The sequence below is a fragment of the Convolutriloba macropyga genome, chromosome 2 (assembly GCF_964194025.1).
Source record: "Convolutriloba macropyga chromosome 2, txConMacr16.3, whole genome shotgun sequence".
Lineage (NCBI taxonomy): Eukaryota > Metazoa > Xenacoelomorpha > Acoela > Convolutidae > Convolutriloba > Convolutriloba macropyga.
Genome location: NC_134469.1, coordinates 21,729,415 through 21,748,011, shown reverse-complemented (window position 1 = coordinate 21,748,011; position 18,597 = coordinate 21,729,415). Strand labels below are relative to the sequence as shown.

Sequence of the window (18,597 nt, the reverse complement as noted above, 5' to 3'; positions counted from 1 at the left end):
AAAGCTGTAGGTTGAAGAAAGCAGGAGAGCTCTACTCAGCTATGACTCAAGTCATAGCATCTATTTTAAAACATACCCGGCATATTGCCGGAAAATAGCCGCCGTTGATTCCCAAAGACAAAAACATTTTCAAGTGCGATTTATTTTGATGTCATTTCGTAGTTTAACATACTCCTGTCTCTCAGTGAGAGGCTACAGGGTCTAGTATCAATACCAATAAGCATTATAGATAGTAACTAAAACTACAAAGTTCAAGTACCGGGCATCTAAAAATGGGTTTATCCCGTTTCTATCTCTGACTTTGATTTTTTTACACTGACTCTCTTCATTTTGAATTGCTTTGCTGAGCAGCTGCTGTTTAAAAGGACTTTGAGCAGAATGACAGAAGAGTAAAACTAGCCTAGAGAAGTCAAAAAGATTTCACGAAAAAGCGGCAAAATGGGTAAAGCGAAAAAAAGATCGACGAAGTAAAAAAAACATAGCAAGACAAGTCCTGACGTACAATTCAAAGAATTTTCATTGACTAAACAGAAAAAACAGACCTAGAATGGACTATGAGTGAATTAAGAAAACCATTTTTTTGAAAAAAAAATTAGATAAAAAATAAGAAAAAACAGAAAATCAATGTCAAAATGCCGCATATGAACCAAAAAACTACCAGCGAGAAATGAAAATATAATTCAAACAAAAAACTAGGTCTAGAATGAGCTGTGAATGGATTGGGAAAACCACTTAGAAAAAATCCGATCCAAAAATTCGAAAAAACAGTAAAAATCAGAGTGAAATTGCCGAATGTGAACAAAAAACCACTACCGAAACCGAATTTTTGTTCAAACACCGTTTTCTCACTCTACTTTAAAATTAGAGCGAGAAAAGTCACGCCGTAAAACCACTCGATTTTTTGCTCCATTTCCTGTTTAGGCGTGACCAAAATCACCACTCCAATTTGACTTCAAAAATCATGAAAATGTGTGAACAGATCTTAAAAAAAGACATCTAAATAAATATTTGAATTGTAATAGGAGCGCTATAATAGCCGGCTGAGAAGATGAGGGCAGCTATTAAAAATCAAAAAATGGCTAATTCGTACAAAAGGAGAAGAGACCAATTATCCCATTTACCTCTACTAAGACTATAAAAAGCACGAAACATTTTTAAAAGATTCTTACCGGTCAAAATCAACTATGTTGAATTGAAAAAATAACTGAAGTTTAACAATCCTAGAATTACAGATAATTAACGTTTGACAATGCATTAAAATGTGCATAATTGAGCGCAATAATTTAATTTTACTCAGTTAACTTTCCAAGTTATCGTAATACAAGTGATTGACCTAATGAATAAAAAATTTATACATTTGAAAAAGTGAGTGAGAAAATTGAAACCAGATCTGAAAAAACCGAATTGTAAAACAGACCTAACAAAAACATAGCAGGTATATTGCCGGAAAAGCGATAGAGAGAAAATCCACTTTTTACCAATTGCTGAGATGTCATATTTTGAATACGAATCCGTATGGTGCTGTTTCACTAGATTCCCTCGTATAACCTTCGGTTAGCGTGAAGTACACTCATTTGATCTGATCTCCTTCAATTAAAGAACGCGAAAAAGAGTTCGAAGTAGGAAACTCATTTTTATAGAGTGGGGTAAGTCAAATGTCTCAAAAAAGGTAATCATGCGAATGATAAAAAATCTCGCTCCACTGTGAAAATTGACGTTAAGCACGCAATTGAATCGAAATTACAAGAATGACTGAACAAAAGCAGAATTAAAGTTTACGTGACGTCATATGGTATAACATAGATTTCTCATTGACTAAACAAAAAACTAGACCTAAAAATTACCCAGTATTTTGAATACAACAAAAAACATTAAAAACAGAAGTCAAAGCCGCACATGAACAAAAAATCACTGCCGAGAGAGCAAATTTTTGTTCAAACACCGCTTTCCCATTCTACGCTGAAATTAGAGTGAAAACATATTTCGCCGCAAAACCACTCGCTTCACTTGTTTCGGCCTGACCAAAATCACTACTCAAATTTGACTTCAAGAATCACATACAAGATTGAAATAGTAAAAATAGTAGTAAAAAAATCAGATAAGACAAAAAAAACAAAAAATCAATGTCAAAATGCCGAATGTGAACAAAAAACCACTACCGAAACCGAATTTTTGTTCAAACACCGTTTTCTCACTCTACTTTAAAATTAGAGCGAGAAAAGTCACGCCGTAAAACCACTCGATTTTTTGCTCCATTTCCTGTTTAGGCGTGACCAAAATCACCACTCCAATTTGACTTCAAAAATCATGAAAATGTGTGAACAGATCTTAAAAAAAGACATCTAAATAAATATTTGAATTGTAATAGGAGCGCTATAATAGCCGGCTGAGAAGATGAGGGCAGCTATTAAAAATCAAAAAATGGCTAATTCGTACAAAAGGAGAAGAGACCAATTATCCCATTTACCTCTACTAAGACTATAAAAAGCACGAAACATTTTTAAAAGATTCTTACCGGTCAAAATCAACTATGTTGAATTGAAAAAATAACTGAAGTTTAACAATCCTAGAATTACAGATAATTAACGTTTGACAATGCATTAAAATGTGCATAATTGAGCGCAATAATTTAATTTTACTCAGTTAACTTTCCAAGTTATCGTAATACAAGTGATTGACCTAATGAATAAAAAATTTATACATTTGAAAAAGTGAGTGAGAAAATTGAAACCAGATCTGAAAAAACCGAATTGTAAAACAGACCTAACAAAAACATAGCAGGTATATTGCCGGAAAAGCGATAGAGAGAAAATCCACTTTTTACCAATTGCTGAGATGTCATATTTTGAATACGAATCCGTATGGTGCTGTTTCACTAGATTCCCTCGTATAACCTTCGGTTAGCGTGAAGTACACTCATTTGATCTGATCTCCTTCAATTAAAGAACGCGAAAAAGAGTTCGAAGTAGGAAACTCATTTTTATAGAGTGGGGTAAGTCAAATGTCTCAAAAAAGGTAATCATGCGAATGATAAAAAATCTCGCTCCACTGTGAAAATTGACGTTAAGCACGCAATTGAATCGAAATTACAAGAATGACTGAACAAAAGCAGAATTAAAGTTTACGTGACGTCATATGGTATAACATAGATTTCTCATTGACTAAACAAAAAACTAGACCTAAAAATTACCCAGTATTTTGAATACAACAAAAAACATTAAAAACAGAAGTCAAAGCCGCACATGAACAAAAAATCACTGCCGAGAGAGCAAATTTTTGTTCAAACACCGCTTTCCCATTCTACGCTGAAATTAGAGTGAAAACATATTTCGCCGCAAAACCACTCGCTTCACTTGTTTCGGCCTGACCAAAATCACTACTCAAATTTGACTTCAAGAATCACATACAAGATTGAAATAGTAAAAATAGTAGTAAAAAAATCAGATAAGACAAAAAAAACAAAAAATCAATGTCAAAATGCCGCATGTGAACAAAAAAAAACTACTGTCGAGAAATTAAAATTTAATTCAAACAAAAATTTAGGCCTAGAAAGAGCTGTGAATGGATTGGGAAAACCATTTAGAAAAAAAATTCGATCCAAAAAATCGAAAAAACAGTAAAAATCAGAGTGAAATTGCCGCATGTGAACAAAAAACCACTACCGAGAAACCGAATTTTTGTTCAAACACACAGTTTTCTCACTCTACTTCAAAATTAGAGCGAGGAAAATTCACGCCGCAAAACCACTCGCTTTTTCGCTCCATTTCCTGTTTCGGCGTGACCAAAATCACTACTCCAATTTGACTTCAAAAATCATGAAAATGTGTGAACAGATCTTAAAAAAACAGCGCCCCAATACAATTCAAATTCTTTGAATTGTAAAAATACGAGCGCAATAATAGCCGGCTGAGAAGATGAGGGCGGCTATTAAAAACAGAAGTCAAAGCCGCACATGAACAAAAAATCACCGCCGAGAGAGCAAATTTTTGTTCAAACACCACGTTCCCATTCTACGCTGAAATTAGAGTGAAAACATATTTCGCCGCAAAACCACTCGCTTTACTTCTGTTTCGGCCTGACCAAAATCACTACTCAAATTTGACTTCAAAAATCACGTACAAGATTGAAAAGACACGCCCACACACAATTCCAAATCTTTCCATAGTAAAAACCAACAGGCAAATAATAGCGTGCCACCGTAGCAATTGGAAAGAGCAGAGCGTCGGTAACTGAGAAAGGTCCACCGTTGGTTGGACGCAGTTGAAAAAATTTTTTTGGGAGTTAATCAAGTTCTTAGAATCAATTGACATTTTAGTTGAAAATCTTTGTTATTAAGCAATCCTAAATTATACAAAACGATTCCGCATAACCTTTCACCAATCTAACTAAAAGGCAGAAAATCAAAAAATGCATATAACTATTTTAAAATTTGAAATATGCAATTTTGCATTAATCCTTAGATTCGCGCCTTCCTAAAAACTTTGAATTACCAAGCAATGCATCTAATAAAGCTTAAAAAACTGCATCAATTAATACCTGGGGCACTCGCGGTTTATTTGCAACAATCTGGTTAATCACACAAAGCATTAATAAAGTCCACATTCTTTGAATTATGAAAATTCAAACAAGAAACATAACCGACCGCTGTCGGATAACAGGGGTTAAATTCTATTGCTTCAGCCACGGGTGGGGACGTTGTAAAGAGTTTCTCGAGGAGTAAAAATAGAAGTTATTATAGGTATTAAAGGCCACTAGAAAGATTCATAAAATCAACTAAGTAGTAGAAAGCCTTGACTTGATTTCTGCTTAAAATAGTTAATGAAGCTGCTTAAAATAGTTAATGAGAGATCAACTTATATCACACAATAATCAGGCTGCAGGTAAAACAGGGAATAAAAATTCTGTATTACAAAATATGGCAACAATAATTGCTTCAAACTTCACTCGAGAGCGATAAAAATTTCTACGAACTTTTGGGATTAAAGAAAAAAATCACGGTAAACGCAAACAACCACAAGATTGCCGAAAAACAGTCGCCGTTGACCCCCTTTGGAATTGAAACATAACCGACTAACGTCGGGCGAATTTCTCTCAAACGACCAGCGAGCGGTTGGCTTCGTCAGCAGCTAGCCACGGTTTAGTGAGGCTAGTTTTAGCTTGATTTGACTCTGCAACTTTAAGTTTTCTAGCCTTTTAATAAATAAATCAACTGAAGACCTAATATTTTAAAGATTTGCAAAATATTGCAAAATTTTTAAAAGTGTCCAAAGTTTGCAGTAAAAATGTTCAGAACCTCTACAAAGACTAAAACACACGAAAAAGATTCTTACTGGTCAAAACTAACTATGTTGAATTGAACTTATAATTGAAGTTTAACAATCCTAGAATTACCGAAAATTAACGTTTGACAATGCATTACAATGTGCATTATTGAGCGCAATAATTTAATTTTACTCTGCTAACTTTCCCAGTTATCGTAATACAAGTGATTGACCTAACGAACCAAAATTCTATACATTTGAATGAGTGAGAAAACTGAAACCAGATCTAAAAAAGCGAATTGTAAAACAAGCCTAACAAAAAAATAGCGGGTTTATTGCCGGAAAAGCGATAGAGAGAAATCAATGTCAAAATGCCGCATATGAACCAAAAAACTACCAGCGAGAAATGAAAATATAATTCAAACAAAAAACTAGGTCTAGAATGAGCTGTGAATGGATTGGGAAAACCACTTAGAAAAAATCCGATCCAAAAATTCGAAAAAACAGTAAAAATCAGAGTGAAATTGCCGCATGTGAACAAAAAACCACTACCGAAACCGAATTTTTGTTCAAACACCGTTTTCTCACTCTACTTTAAAATTAGAGCGAGAAAAGTCACGCCGTAAAACCACTCGCTTTTTTGCTCCATTTCCTGTTTAGGCGTGACCAAAATCACCACTCCAATTTGACTTCAAAAATCATGAAAATGTGTGAACAGATCTTAAAAAAAAGTCATCTAAAAAATATTTGAATTGTAAAAGGAGCGCTATAATAGCCGGCTCAGAAGATGAGGGCAGCTATTAAAAATCAAAAAATGGCTAACTCGTACAAAAGGAGAAGAGACCAATTATCCCATTTACCTCTACTAAGACTATAAAAAGCACGAAACATTTTTAAAAGATTCTTACCGGTCAAAATTAACTATGTTGAATTGAAAAAATAACTGAAGTTTAACAATCCTAGAATTACCGATAATTAACGTTTGACAATGCATTAAAATGTGCATAATTGAGCGCAATAATTTAATTTTACTCTGTTAACTTTCCTAGTTATCGTAATACAAGTGATTGACCTAAGGAATCAAAAATTTATACATTTGAAAAAGTGAGTGAGAAAACTGAAACCAGATCTGAAAAAAGCGAATTGTAAAACAGACCTAACAAAAACATAGCAGGTATATTGCCGGAAAAGCGATAGAGAGAAAATCCACTTTTTACCAATTGCTGAGATGTCATATTTTGAATACGAATCCGTATAAGTTGGTGCTGTTTCACTAGATTCCCTCGTATAACCTTCGGTTAGCGTGAAGTACACTCATTTGATCTGATCTCCTTCAATTAAAGAACGCGAAAAAGAGTTCGAAGTAGGAAACTCATTTTTATAGAGTGGGGTAAGTCAAATGTCTCAAAAAAGGTAATCATGCGAATGATAAAAAATCTCGCTCCACTGTGAAAATTGACGTTAAGCACGCAATTGAATCGAAATTACAAGAATGACTGAACAAAAGCAGAATTAAAGTTTACGTGACGTCATATGGTATAACATAGATTTCTCATTGACTAAACAAAAAACTAGACCTAAAAATTACCCAGTATTTAGAATACAACAAAAAAAAACATTAAACATACCCGGCAGATTGCCGGAAAATAGCCGCCGTTGATTCCAATAAGCATGATTGGGATTGAACGAATAGAATATATTGAAAAAAAAAAGATTTTTATACAAAAATATTTTTTAAGTCCGATTTATTTTGATGGCATTTTGTAGTTGAACATACTTCTGTTTCTTAGAAAGAGGCTACAGGGGCTACTATCAACACCAATAAGCATTAGAGGTGGTAACTAAGAATTATAGGAACGACGTTCAAATAGCGGGCATCTAAAATTGGGCTTTATGGGTTTATCCCGTTTCTATTTCTGACTTCAATTTTTTATACCGACTCTGTTCATTTTGAATTGCTTTGCTTAGCAACTGATGTTCAAATTCACTTTTAGCAGAATGAGAGAAGAGAGAAACTAGCCTAGAGAAGTCAAAAAGATTTCACGCAAAATGTCGAAAAAGCGGCAAAATGGTAAAGCGAAAAAAAGTTTGACGAAGTAAAAAAAAACATAGCAGGACAAGTCCTGACGTACAATTCAAAGAATTTTCATTCACTAAACAAAAAAAATAGACCTAGAATGGAATATCAGTGAATTGAGAAAACCATTTAAAAAAATCAGATGAGACAAAAAAAAACAAAATCAATGTCAAAATGCCGCATGTGAACAAAAAAAAACTACTGTCGAGAAATTAAAACTTAATTCAAACAAAAAACTAGGCCTAGAAAGAGCTGTGAATGGATTGGGAAAACCATTTAGAAAAAAATTCGATCCAAAAAATCGAAAAAACAGTAAAAATCAGAGTGAAATTGCCGCATGTGAACAAAAAACCACTACCGAGAAACCGAATTTTTGTTCAAACACACAGTTTTCTCACTCTACTTCAAAATTAGAGCGAGGAAAGTTCACGCCGCAAAACCACTCGCTTTTTCGCTCCATTTCCTGTTTCGGCGTGACCAAAATCACTACTCCAATTTGACTTCAAAAATCATGAAAATGTGTGAACAGATCTTAAAAAAAAGACAGCGCCCCAATACAATTCAAATTCTTTGAATTGTAAAAATACGCGCGCAAAAATAGCCGGCTGAGAAGATGAGGGCGGCTATTAAAAACAGAAGTCAAAGCCACACATGAACAAAAAATCACCGCCGAGAGAGCAAATTTTTGTTCAAACACCACGTTCCCATTCTACGCTGAAATTAGAGTGAAAACATATTTCGCCGCAAAACCACTCGCTTCACTTCTGTTTCGGCCTGACCAAAATCACTACTCAAATTTGACTTGAAAAATCACGTACAAGATTGAAAAGACACGCCCACACACAATTCCAAATCTTTCCTTAGTAAAAACCAAAAGGCAAATAATTGCATGCCACCGTAGCAATTGAAAGAGCATAGCGTCGGTAACTGAGAAAGGTCCACCGTTGGTTGGACGCAGTTGAAAAAATGTTTTTGGAAGTTAATCAAGCTCTTAGAATCAATTGACATTTTAGTTGAAAATCTTTGTTATTAAGCAATCCTAAATTATACAAAACGATTCCGCATAACCTTTCACCAATCTAACTAAAAGGCAGAAAATCAAAAAATGCATATTACTATTTTAAAATTTGAAATATGCAATTTTGCATTAATCCTTAGATTCGCGCCTTCCTAAAAACTTTGAATTACCAAGCAAAGCATCTAATAAAGCTTAAAAAACTGCATCAATTAATACCTGGGGCACTCGCGGTTTATTTGCAACAATCTGGTTAATCACACAAAGCATTAATAAAGTCCACATTCTTTGAATTATGAAAATTCAAACAAGAAACATAACCGACCGCTGTCGGATAACAGGGGTTAAATTCTATTGCTTCAGCCACGGGTGGGGACGTTGTAAAGAGTTTCTCGAGGAGTAAAAATAGAAGTTATTATAGGTATTAAAGGCCACTAGAAAGATTCATAAAATCAACTAAGTAGTAGAAAGCCTTGACTTGATTTCTGCTTAAAATAGTTAATGAAGCTGCTTAAAATAGTTAATGAGAGATCAACTTATATCACACAATAATCAGGCTGCAGGTAAAACAGGGAATAAAAATTCTGTATTACAAAATATGGCAACAATAATTGCTTCAAACTTCACTCGAGAGCGATAAAAATTTCTACGAACTTTTGGGATTAAAGAAAAAAATCACGGTAAACGCAAACAACCACAAGATTGCCGAAAAACAGTCGCCGTTGACCCCCTTTGGAATTGAAACATAACCGACTAACGTCGGGCGAATTTCTCTCAAACGACCAGCGAGCGGTTGGCTTCGTCAGCAGCTAGCCACGGTTTAGTGAGGCTAGTTTTAGCTTGATTTGACTCTGCAACTTTAAGTTTTCTAGCCTTTTAATAAATAAATCAACTGAAGACCTAATATTTTAAAGATTTGCAAAATATTGCAAAATTTTTAAAAGTGTCCAAAGTTTGCAGTAAAAATGTTCAGAACCTCTACAAAGACTAAAACACACGAAAAAGATTCTTACTGGTCAAAACTAACTATGTTGAATTGAACTTATAATTGAAGTTTAACAATCCTAGAATTACCGAAAATTAACGTTTGACAATGCATTACAATGTGCATTATTGAGCGCAATAATTTAATTTTACTCTGCTAACTTTCCCAGTTATCGTAATACAAGTGATTGACCTAACGAACCAAAATTCTATACATTTGAATGAGTGAGAAAACTGAAACCAGATCTAAAAAAGCGAATTGTAAAACAAGCCTAACAAAAACATAGCGGGTATATTGCCGGAAAAGCGATAGAGAGAAATTCCACTTTTTACCAATTGCTGAGATGTCATATTTTGAATACGAATCTGTATAAGTTGGTGCTGTTTCATTGGATTCCCTCGTAAAACCTTCGGTTAGAGTGAAATACACTGAGTTGATCTGATCTCCTGCAATTAAAGAAAGCGAAAAAGAGGTCGAAGTAGAAAACTCACTTTTATAGAGTGGGGTAAGTCAAATGTCTCAAAAAAAGGTAATCAAGCGAATGATAAAAAATCTCGCTTCACTGTGAAAATTGACGTTAAGCACGCAATTGAATCGAAATTACAAGAATGACTGAACAAAAAGCAGAATTAAAGTTTACGTGACGTCATATGGTATAACATAGATTTCTCATTGACTAAACAAAAAACTAGACCTAAAAATTACCCAGTATTTTGAATACAACAAAAAACATTAAAAACAGAAGTCAAAGCCGCACATGAACAAAAAATCACTGCCGAGAGAGCAAATTTTTGTTCAAACACCGCTTTCCCATTCTACGCTGAAATTAGAGTGAAAACATATTTCGCCGCAAAACCACTCGCTTCACTTGTTTCGGCCTGACCAAAATCACTACTCAAATTTGACTTCAAAAATCACGTACAAGATTGAAATAGTAAAAATAGTAGTAAAAAAATCAGATAAGACAAAAAAAAATCAATGTCAAAATGCCGCATGTGAACAAAAAAAAACTACTGTCGAGAAATTAAAATTTAATTCAAACAAAAATTTAGGCCTAGAAAGAGCTGTGAATGGATTGGGAAAACCATTTAGAAAAAAATTCGATCCAAAAAATCGAAAAAACAGTAAAAATCAGAGTGAAATTGCCGCATGTGAACAAAAAACCACTACCGAGAAACCGAATTTTTGTTCAAACACACAGTTTTCTCACTCTACTTCAAAATTAGAGCGAGGAAAATTCACGCCGCAAAACCACTCGCTTTTTCGCTCCATTTCCTGTTTCGGCGTGACCAAAATCACTACTCCAATTTGACTTCAAAAATCATGAAAATGTGTGAACAGATCTTAAAAAAAAAGACAGCGCCCCAATACAATTCAAATTCTTTGAATTGTAAAAATACGCGCGCAAAAATAGCCGGCTGAGAAGATGAGGGCGGCTATTAAAAACAGAAGTCAAAGCCGCACATGAACAAAAAATCACCGCCGAGAGAGCAAATTTGTTCAAACACCACGTTCCCATTCTACGCTGAAATTAGAGTGAAAACATATTTCGCCGCAAAACCACTCGCTTCACTTCTGTTTCGGCCTGACCGAAATCACTACTCAAATTTGACTTGAAAAATCACGTACAAGATTGAAAAGACACGCCCACACACAATTCCAAATCTTTCCTTAGTAAAAACCAAAAGGCAAATAATTGCATGCCACCGTAGCAATTGGAAAGAGCATAGCGTCGGTAACTGAGAAAGGTCCACCGTTGGTTGGACGCAGTTGAAAAAATGTTTTTGGGAGTTAATCAAGCTCTTAGAATCAATTGACATTTTAGTTGAAAATCTTTGTTATTAAGCAATCCTAAATTATACAAAACGATTCCGCATAACCTTTCACCAATCTAACTAAAAGGCAGAAAATCAAAATATGCATATTGCTATTTTAAAATTTGAAATATGCAATTTTTCATTAATCCTTAGATTCGCGCCTTCCTAAAAACTTTGAATTACCAAGCAATGCATCTAATAAAGCTTAAAAAACTGCATCAATTAATACCTGGGGCACTCGCGGTTTATTTGCAACAATCTGGTTAATCACAAAAAGCATTAATAAAGTCCACATTCTTTGAATTGAAAATTCAAACAAGAAACATAACCGACCGCTGTCTGATAACAAGGGTTAAATTCTATTGCAGCCTGAGTTTGTAAAGAGTTTCTCAAGGAGTAAAACAGGGAAAAAAAATTTGTATTACAAAATACGGCAACAATAATTGCTTCAAACTTTACTCGAGAGCTATAAAAATTTCCAAGAACTTTTGGGATAAAAAAAATCAAGTTAAACAAAACACAGTCACAAGATTGCCTAAAAACAGTCGCGGTTGACCCCCTTTAGAATTGAAACAACCGACTAACGTCCGGCGAATTGCTCTCAAATGACCAGCGAGCGTTTGGCTTCGTCAGCAGCTAGCCACGGTTTATTGAGGTCAGTTTTAGCTTGATTTGACTCTGCGACTTTAGGTTTTCTAGCCTTTTTAGTAAATAAATCAAATAAAGAACTGATATATCAAATAAAGAACGAAATATTGCATTTTTTTAAAAAAAAAGCTTCCAAATTTTGCAGTGAAAATGTTCAAAACTATTTTTTGTCTCTGGAGTTGTAGAAAATTTAAATGAAATTTATGAAAAAATTGCTAAAGCTGGAGTCATTGGGATATTGATCACCAATCCATTAACTCTAGAAACTATGCAATAGCTTAGCATCGAACCTTGGATGAGGTGCCTAGGACACTGGTGCCTGAAATAATGATAAAAAAATTCAAAAAGATTTAAAAAACATGAAAAAATTGCAAACACTTTTTAAAAATAGCCGATATTAAAATCCTGGAAAACATTCAATTACATCTAGAAGCTATTCAGTAACCTATAATGAAACCCTAGAGGAGTTTATGTGGCTCTTGAGGCTGGAGAAACCTAAAAATTGACAAAAATTTTAAAGAAAAAAACTTTTAAAAATTCAAGTTTTATGAAAATCGCTAAAATTTGTCCTTTAAAAAAAATAAGCTATTCCATGGCAAATAGAATTTTTTCAGTACATTATTATCAAAACCTTTAGAACATTTTCGGGCCTCTGCGTCTGGAAAGACGTGAATAATGAAAAAAATGCACGTTTAGTCAAAAAATGCTAAAACTCGTGATGTTAAAATGTTGAAACAATTCCACTACCACTAAAACTATGCAGTGACCTAATATTAAACACTAGAGGAGATTCGTTGATACCTAGTGCTAAAAGAACTCAAAAAATGACAACAACTTTCAAAACGCTTGAAATTCAAAAAACTAGTATAAAATTGCGCGTTTTTAGCGATTGGTTGTTCGAATGTAGCCACAAGGGCGGTGCACCGGGGGCTGATGGGGAGGTGGTTGGGTTGGCAACAGCGCGGCGGGGGGTGAGGCCAATAGTGGGGGGGGGGGTGGGGCAATGGTGGGGGTGGTCAACAGCGAGGGGTGTCTTCAACCTCTATGAACCGCTCTTCACATCATAAAAGTCTCCAAAACAGTTTGAGCTGACACAGAGCCGAAAGGCTCTAAGAGCATTTAATGCCTGCCGGGCGCTACCTGTTTTTGAGGCCAAAAAGACGAAAGCGTCAGATGAATAATCGGTCAAGCGAAAAATTGCATAAAAAAGACCGACAGGACTAATATGATTGCTACAAAATTCGTTTGAGAGAAATTAAACAGCTTGAGAAAAATTGACGACAGTCTAATATTTATACGAAAATCTTTTCTTCAATTTCAATAGATTCGATAAAAACGCATTCAATAACTTCTTTTAGCCTATAATTCGCAGAAAAATAAACTAAACATACCCGGCAGATTGCCGGAAAATAGCCGCCGTTGATTCCCATAACTCTATTGGCATTGAAAGGAAAATATCAACAAATTGATTTTGTCTAAAAACATTAAGTGCGATTTATTTTGATGTCATTTCGTAATTGAACATACTCCTGTCTCTAAGTGAGAGGCTACAGGGTCACTACAGTATCAATACCAATAAGCATTATAGATAGTAACTGAAACTTATGAGAACAAATTTCAAGTACCGGGCATCTAAAAACGGGCCTTATGTGTATGTGTTTATCTCTTTTCTATTTTTGAATTTGATTTTTCTATACTGACTCTCTTCATTTTGAATTGCTTTGCTGAGCAGCTGTTGTTTAAAAGGACTTTGAGCAGAATGACAGAAAAGTGAAACTAGCCTAGAGAAGTCAAAAAAGATTTCACGCAAAATGTCGAAAAAGCGGCAAAATGGGTAAAGCGAAAAAGTTCGACGAAGTTAAAAAAAATAGGAGCACTATAATAGCGGGCTGAGAAGATGAGGGCGGCTATTAAAAACTAATACCAGTCAGCAGTATACTCTACGAAACATTGATAACTTAAAGCATCAAGTCTTTAAACGCTAATTCTTAGTGCCAGGCTTTATTTGTTAATCCCTTTCCCTTTCATCAAGCTTTTTATAACCTTAAACGTATTCGAGAATATTTGCTGAGAAATCTAAATGCTATTCAGTTAAAACATTGAATGAGGAAAGTCAAAAGTCTAACGTGAAAGTCGAGATTTATATAAAACGTTATCGAAAGGCAAAACGAATAAAACACATTAGGGCAAAACCTGAATTACAAAACAAGGAATTGATTTAAAAACTAAAAAACTAGTGTACCTGGCCAGAAGTTCTAGGATTTCTAGTTTTACTAAAAAAGAAAATACGTACCTAACACCGATGATCTTCAATCCCTTCTTGTCCGCCCTCTCGGCTAACTTCTTGTAATGGCAAAATTCGTTCGTATCAATTCCAGACACATCCACCACAACTCTAGGGCAAAAAAAACAAAGTAAGGTTTACATCACCGTGAGGCTATAAAATTTACGATCTTAATGATGTTTAGCAAATCAGATCGTGCCAGGCTTTTCTTTGCTTGATTTTATTGCAAGGGCGTCTGTGAATCAAATCAACGATAGCCCAATGAAAAAGACAAATTATTAATTATTTTAAGATAGGCCTCAAAAAACAAAAACGCATCCGAGGTGAATTCCATTCAACTAAATTCGCAGCTCAAAAATTTTTAAGGGGATGCAGAAAAGATACGACAAAGCTTGTCATTGAGAAGCGTTTAAGAACAAGATAACTGATTAAGAGATTTTATCCGTTAAAACCCTAATTTATATCCTTACCGTACACCTGAGGGCGACTGGTTGAAGGTTGCAATTTGAGTGATGTCCTTTTCATTTCTAACTACGATGACAGAACCCCCTTCTACTGCTGCACGCAGATTGGACTTGGGCTTGCCCTCGTTGTCAAAAAGAACACTGCTCGCTTTGACGCCAATTGAATCCGCAGCCAGAAAGTCACGCTATTAAAAATCAACATCAGTTAGACACATCAAATGCATCAGTACAACAAATTCAATATTTTCATATGACTTTTCAAACAATGTCAAAATGCTCATTCTTAGCTAATACCAAATTGCCATAATTTCCAATAATAAGGTAAACTAATTCTTATAATCGGAGTTCAATAAGGCGGTCACCACATTAGCACCTGTTATTCCTGTCATAGTTTGATAGCATTTCAACTCATTTACAAAAGCACAATTACATAGTTTTTCTTAAAAAAAGAAGAGAAAAGCGATTAAATTTCAATTTAGTTTTAATTGATTTCAATTAATTTGTCTTGCCACTGTTTATTATAAAAACTCAATTTAGTGTACATATCCAGCTTCCAGCTTTTGATTGGTTGATAAATATAGAGAATGTGAAATAATTAATGCAGTAAAAGTTCATAAATTCAGTTGGCAATACTACCATTCCACTATCCAAAACCTTAGAATTCAACTTGGCATAAATCAGAACCTATTGCCTCGAAACCGAGCACTCGGAAGAACTAATCAAAAGATTGAATCAAACGTTCACCGAATCCACTATTGGCCTGCTTACAGTAGCATTGAGATCACTAGTAGCAGAGAGTAACCAAAAAGGCGGTGTCACGTGGCAACAGAGGTTTGGAACGTTTCTGCTGGCACAATAATTTCCGTACAAAACCTTCTGTATAGTCATTTTTAAAAACAAAAACATCGCTGAGCTAAACCCATTTTGAATAGACATATCGAAAAGCTTTTAACTATCAATAGTCGTATCGCAAGAGTTAATGTTATCTTTGACAATTATCAGCAAGTTAAATTTATTTATTCCGCAACACGGCAACTTTAAAACCTCGCAAATTCCACTGCCCTCTACAACACCCTACTGCATAACTTCAGCAAAGCAGCATTAAGTTCCTTTCAAAATCCTAACAAACCACCGACCCCATTCTCAACATAATAAATTAACCAAATTCTGATTAGACAAGACTTGACCTACTTTAAACACAAATTAATGCACCATACCTGCAACGTTTCTCTGTACTATCGAACGAAACTGGGACCAATCCAAAGTTTAAATTCGGGCAAGCATCGCCGAGTGAAGAATACATGAAGCCCAACACAAGAGAGTACGATATCTCCATCTACACATTGACGGACATGTACTGAACTTATATCTACAATTACCGGAAAACACGCAAAATGATGTCGACCAGTCCCTACAAGAGCTTAGAAATCGATACACAGGAGCACATCAAAGAAGAAACTTTAAACTCGATTTTCAATCACAAATTCGACACCGTATAAAAACAACCAGACGATTTCCTTACTTCCCTGCAACACCTCACAAACCTTGCACTCAAGGACAACGGCGAAGCAGGCATCAATCGAACGGACAAAAGACAACAAAGAATAGGAGAGCAATTCATCTAGGGAGTACCGTTCAAAAAATTTTTAAAGGAAAACGATAACGTCCCGGTAAAAGAGTTATGTGCAATCATCAGGAGAAGAGCCCGCGGAAGTTCACTTTGGCCCAGACAAATTGTGGTCCAGACTCAGCAGGTAGAAAACTTTTCTGCAACATGGATGCAAACCATAGATGTTCCTCAGTTCAAATGTCTAACGAAACATCAGTCCAACTTCTGGCATTCAACTTTGCTGCCAGAAGATAAGCATTTCAAAGGCTGGCCCAAGGTCTAAGCAAGAGCGGGAGTGCTGGTACCTCCTTTAGGCGACAAAAGTGGAACTCTGAATTACAGCGCTCAATTGTTTTCTATTTGGTTCTCAAGAGGGCCACAATCAACTGTTCAAAACCTTCTGACAGATATGAAGAAATATCTAAAACAAAACCCTAGATGAGCTGTTTCTGATAATGAGTTTTACAGAAAATTCCATTATCAAACATGCAACAATTTTAACAAACAATACTTTTTAACAAAAGCTAGAAGCAGAAGTACTGTCCGAATTCAAAACAGTACATGGAGCGGTCATAAAGGTGTAACTTCAACCAAATTCGAATTTTGTAAACATTGGCCGACTGCATTCGAAAATGTATTACTTTTTTAAGCGAAAACATCATCCGTGTCGCTCAAACCACCTTTCCAACCCATTTTATCGAACCAATCCAATTTTCCAGCAGAAAATGATATAGGCTTCTTAGAAAACATGCACCTATCACCAATTTAATTTATCCTATCAGGCATAGACATCTGTTCAAAATACCTACTTGCACTTCATTTAATGAAATATGACGCCGTCATAGTAGCTTAGGGCCTTACGTCTGTATTCCTAAGACATTCTTATATTGCATCAACAAGCTGTGACACAGCATTTACATCAGAGTTAATTAGCGAGCTGGCGAACCTGCATGAAATACAACTTGAAACAACACTGCGCACATAGACAGGCACAGATCATAGGGCTTACTGAAAGAAATCACGAACGTTTGCAGCAACTTTTCAGGATTAACGAAAATCAAACAAGATTTTCATTGTGTTGAAACAGCAACTTTTATAAACAACACTACATATAAACCAGCATTAGGATGCACACCCTCAGATTATTTTCATGGACGAACACCAGTCAACCCTCTGGATTTAAGATTTCAGAATACAACAATATGGAAAAAAGTGTAAAGGAAAAACCGTATTAAGGAAATACAAGACAAAACAACAGAACTCTCCGCTAACGTTAAAGGAAATTTAATAAGCTCTTGCCTCAAATACAAAAAGCACTACAACAGGAAAGCGATTGCAACTACACTTGAACATCACAAACATTGCCTCATACTAGACCTAAAATGTCCAACAAAAACAGCTCAAATAAACAACAAACGGGATGGATACCACTCAATAGGGTGGAAAAAGTATAAACAAATGTCAATTGTATCGAAGAAAACCAAAACGAATAACAGTTTTTTCTGCATGAGTGCAGAATATTTTGCCCGATAGCAATCACAGGGCAGGAGATAAAATTTTCGGCGCTTTTGACGCTGGTCAACCCGAATCCCTGGACGTTACAGTTGAATCGCCGCCCTCATCCCAGTCTACTAGAAAATGTTCGTAAACCTTAAAACGATCAACTGGTTTTGGCGATAGCAGAAGCGTTCAACGAGCAGTACTGTCCATAGCTTTCAATAATCCTGCTCAGGTTATTTAAAGGCGTGCAATGAGTTACAAGATGACAAAATTTAACAAATTCATTTAAAGACAAAACTACGACAACGAAAAAGAACGCTTGCTTTCCCGCAAAATGAAGCGTCTGGCTGACAGCAGCACCCAATCTAGCACTTTGCCTACATCGTCTATCATACCGACTATCCATCCCCGCGAACGAGATGGAAGGGCCCAAAGCTAAAAAGCCTACATTGTAATTCTGGTACATTAGATGTCTCTGAAGATCAGTACGTCTATTCCCATGGCCAAGGTGGCATGCTAATTCGTTATAATCGAATAAGAGACAAAAAAAATGATTGGCCACAACAGCTCACTTCTCTCCTGTATCAGAAGAATAATCTATTGTCCGAGAACAATTACAGGCTGAGAAAATTTTGGCACCTTTAATGCTGGTCAACCCGAAGCGCTGGACGTTAATGTAGACTCAGCGCCCAAACCCTGTTTATTTGAGAATGTTCGTAAACCCTTAAAACGGTTAGCTGTACTTGGTGATAGCAGAAGCTTTCAACGGGCAGTACTGTCCATAGCTTTCAATCATCCTGCTCAGGTTGCTCAAATATGTGTACTAAAAACAGCTTACGCCGTCTCAAACAGCATCACTAGTTGAGCCTTTTAAACATTTTCTGCTATACATTTTCTATTGACATATTAAAATGTCATGTTGCATACGAGTTTACTT

At 35.5% G+C, this 18,597-nt stretch overlaps 1 protein-coding gene across 1 annotated transcript in view; it reads right to left on the bottom strand.

The window, feature by feature from the left end:
- Positions 1 to 18,597, bottom strand: part of LOC142358068 (uncharacterized) — a 42,974-nt gene that overhangs the window by 17,085 nt on the left and 7,292 nt on the right. The window contains exons 5-6 of the mRNA XM_075409544.1: positions 14,558 to 14,736; positions 14,097 to 14,198 (exon numbers count right to left, since the gene is read on the bottom strand). Of these exons, the coding sequence (XP_075265659.1) occupies positions 14,097 to 14,198; positions 14,558 to 14,736 (281 nt within the window). The remainder of the gene's footprint in view (positions 1 to 14,096; positions 14,199 to 14,557; positions 14,737 to 18,597) is intronic.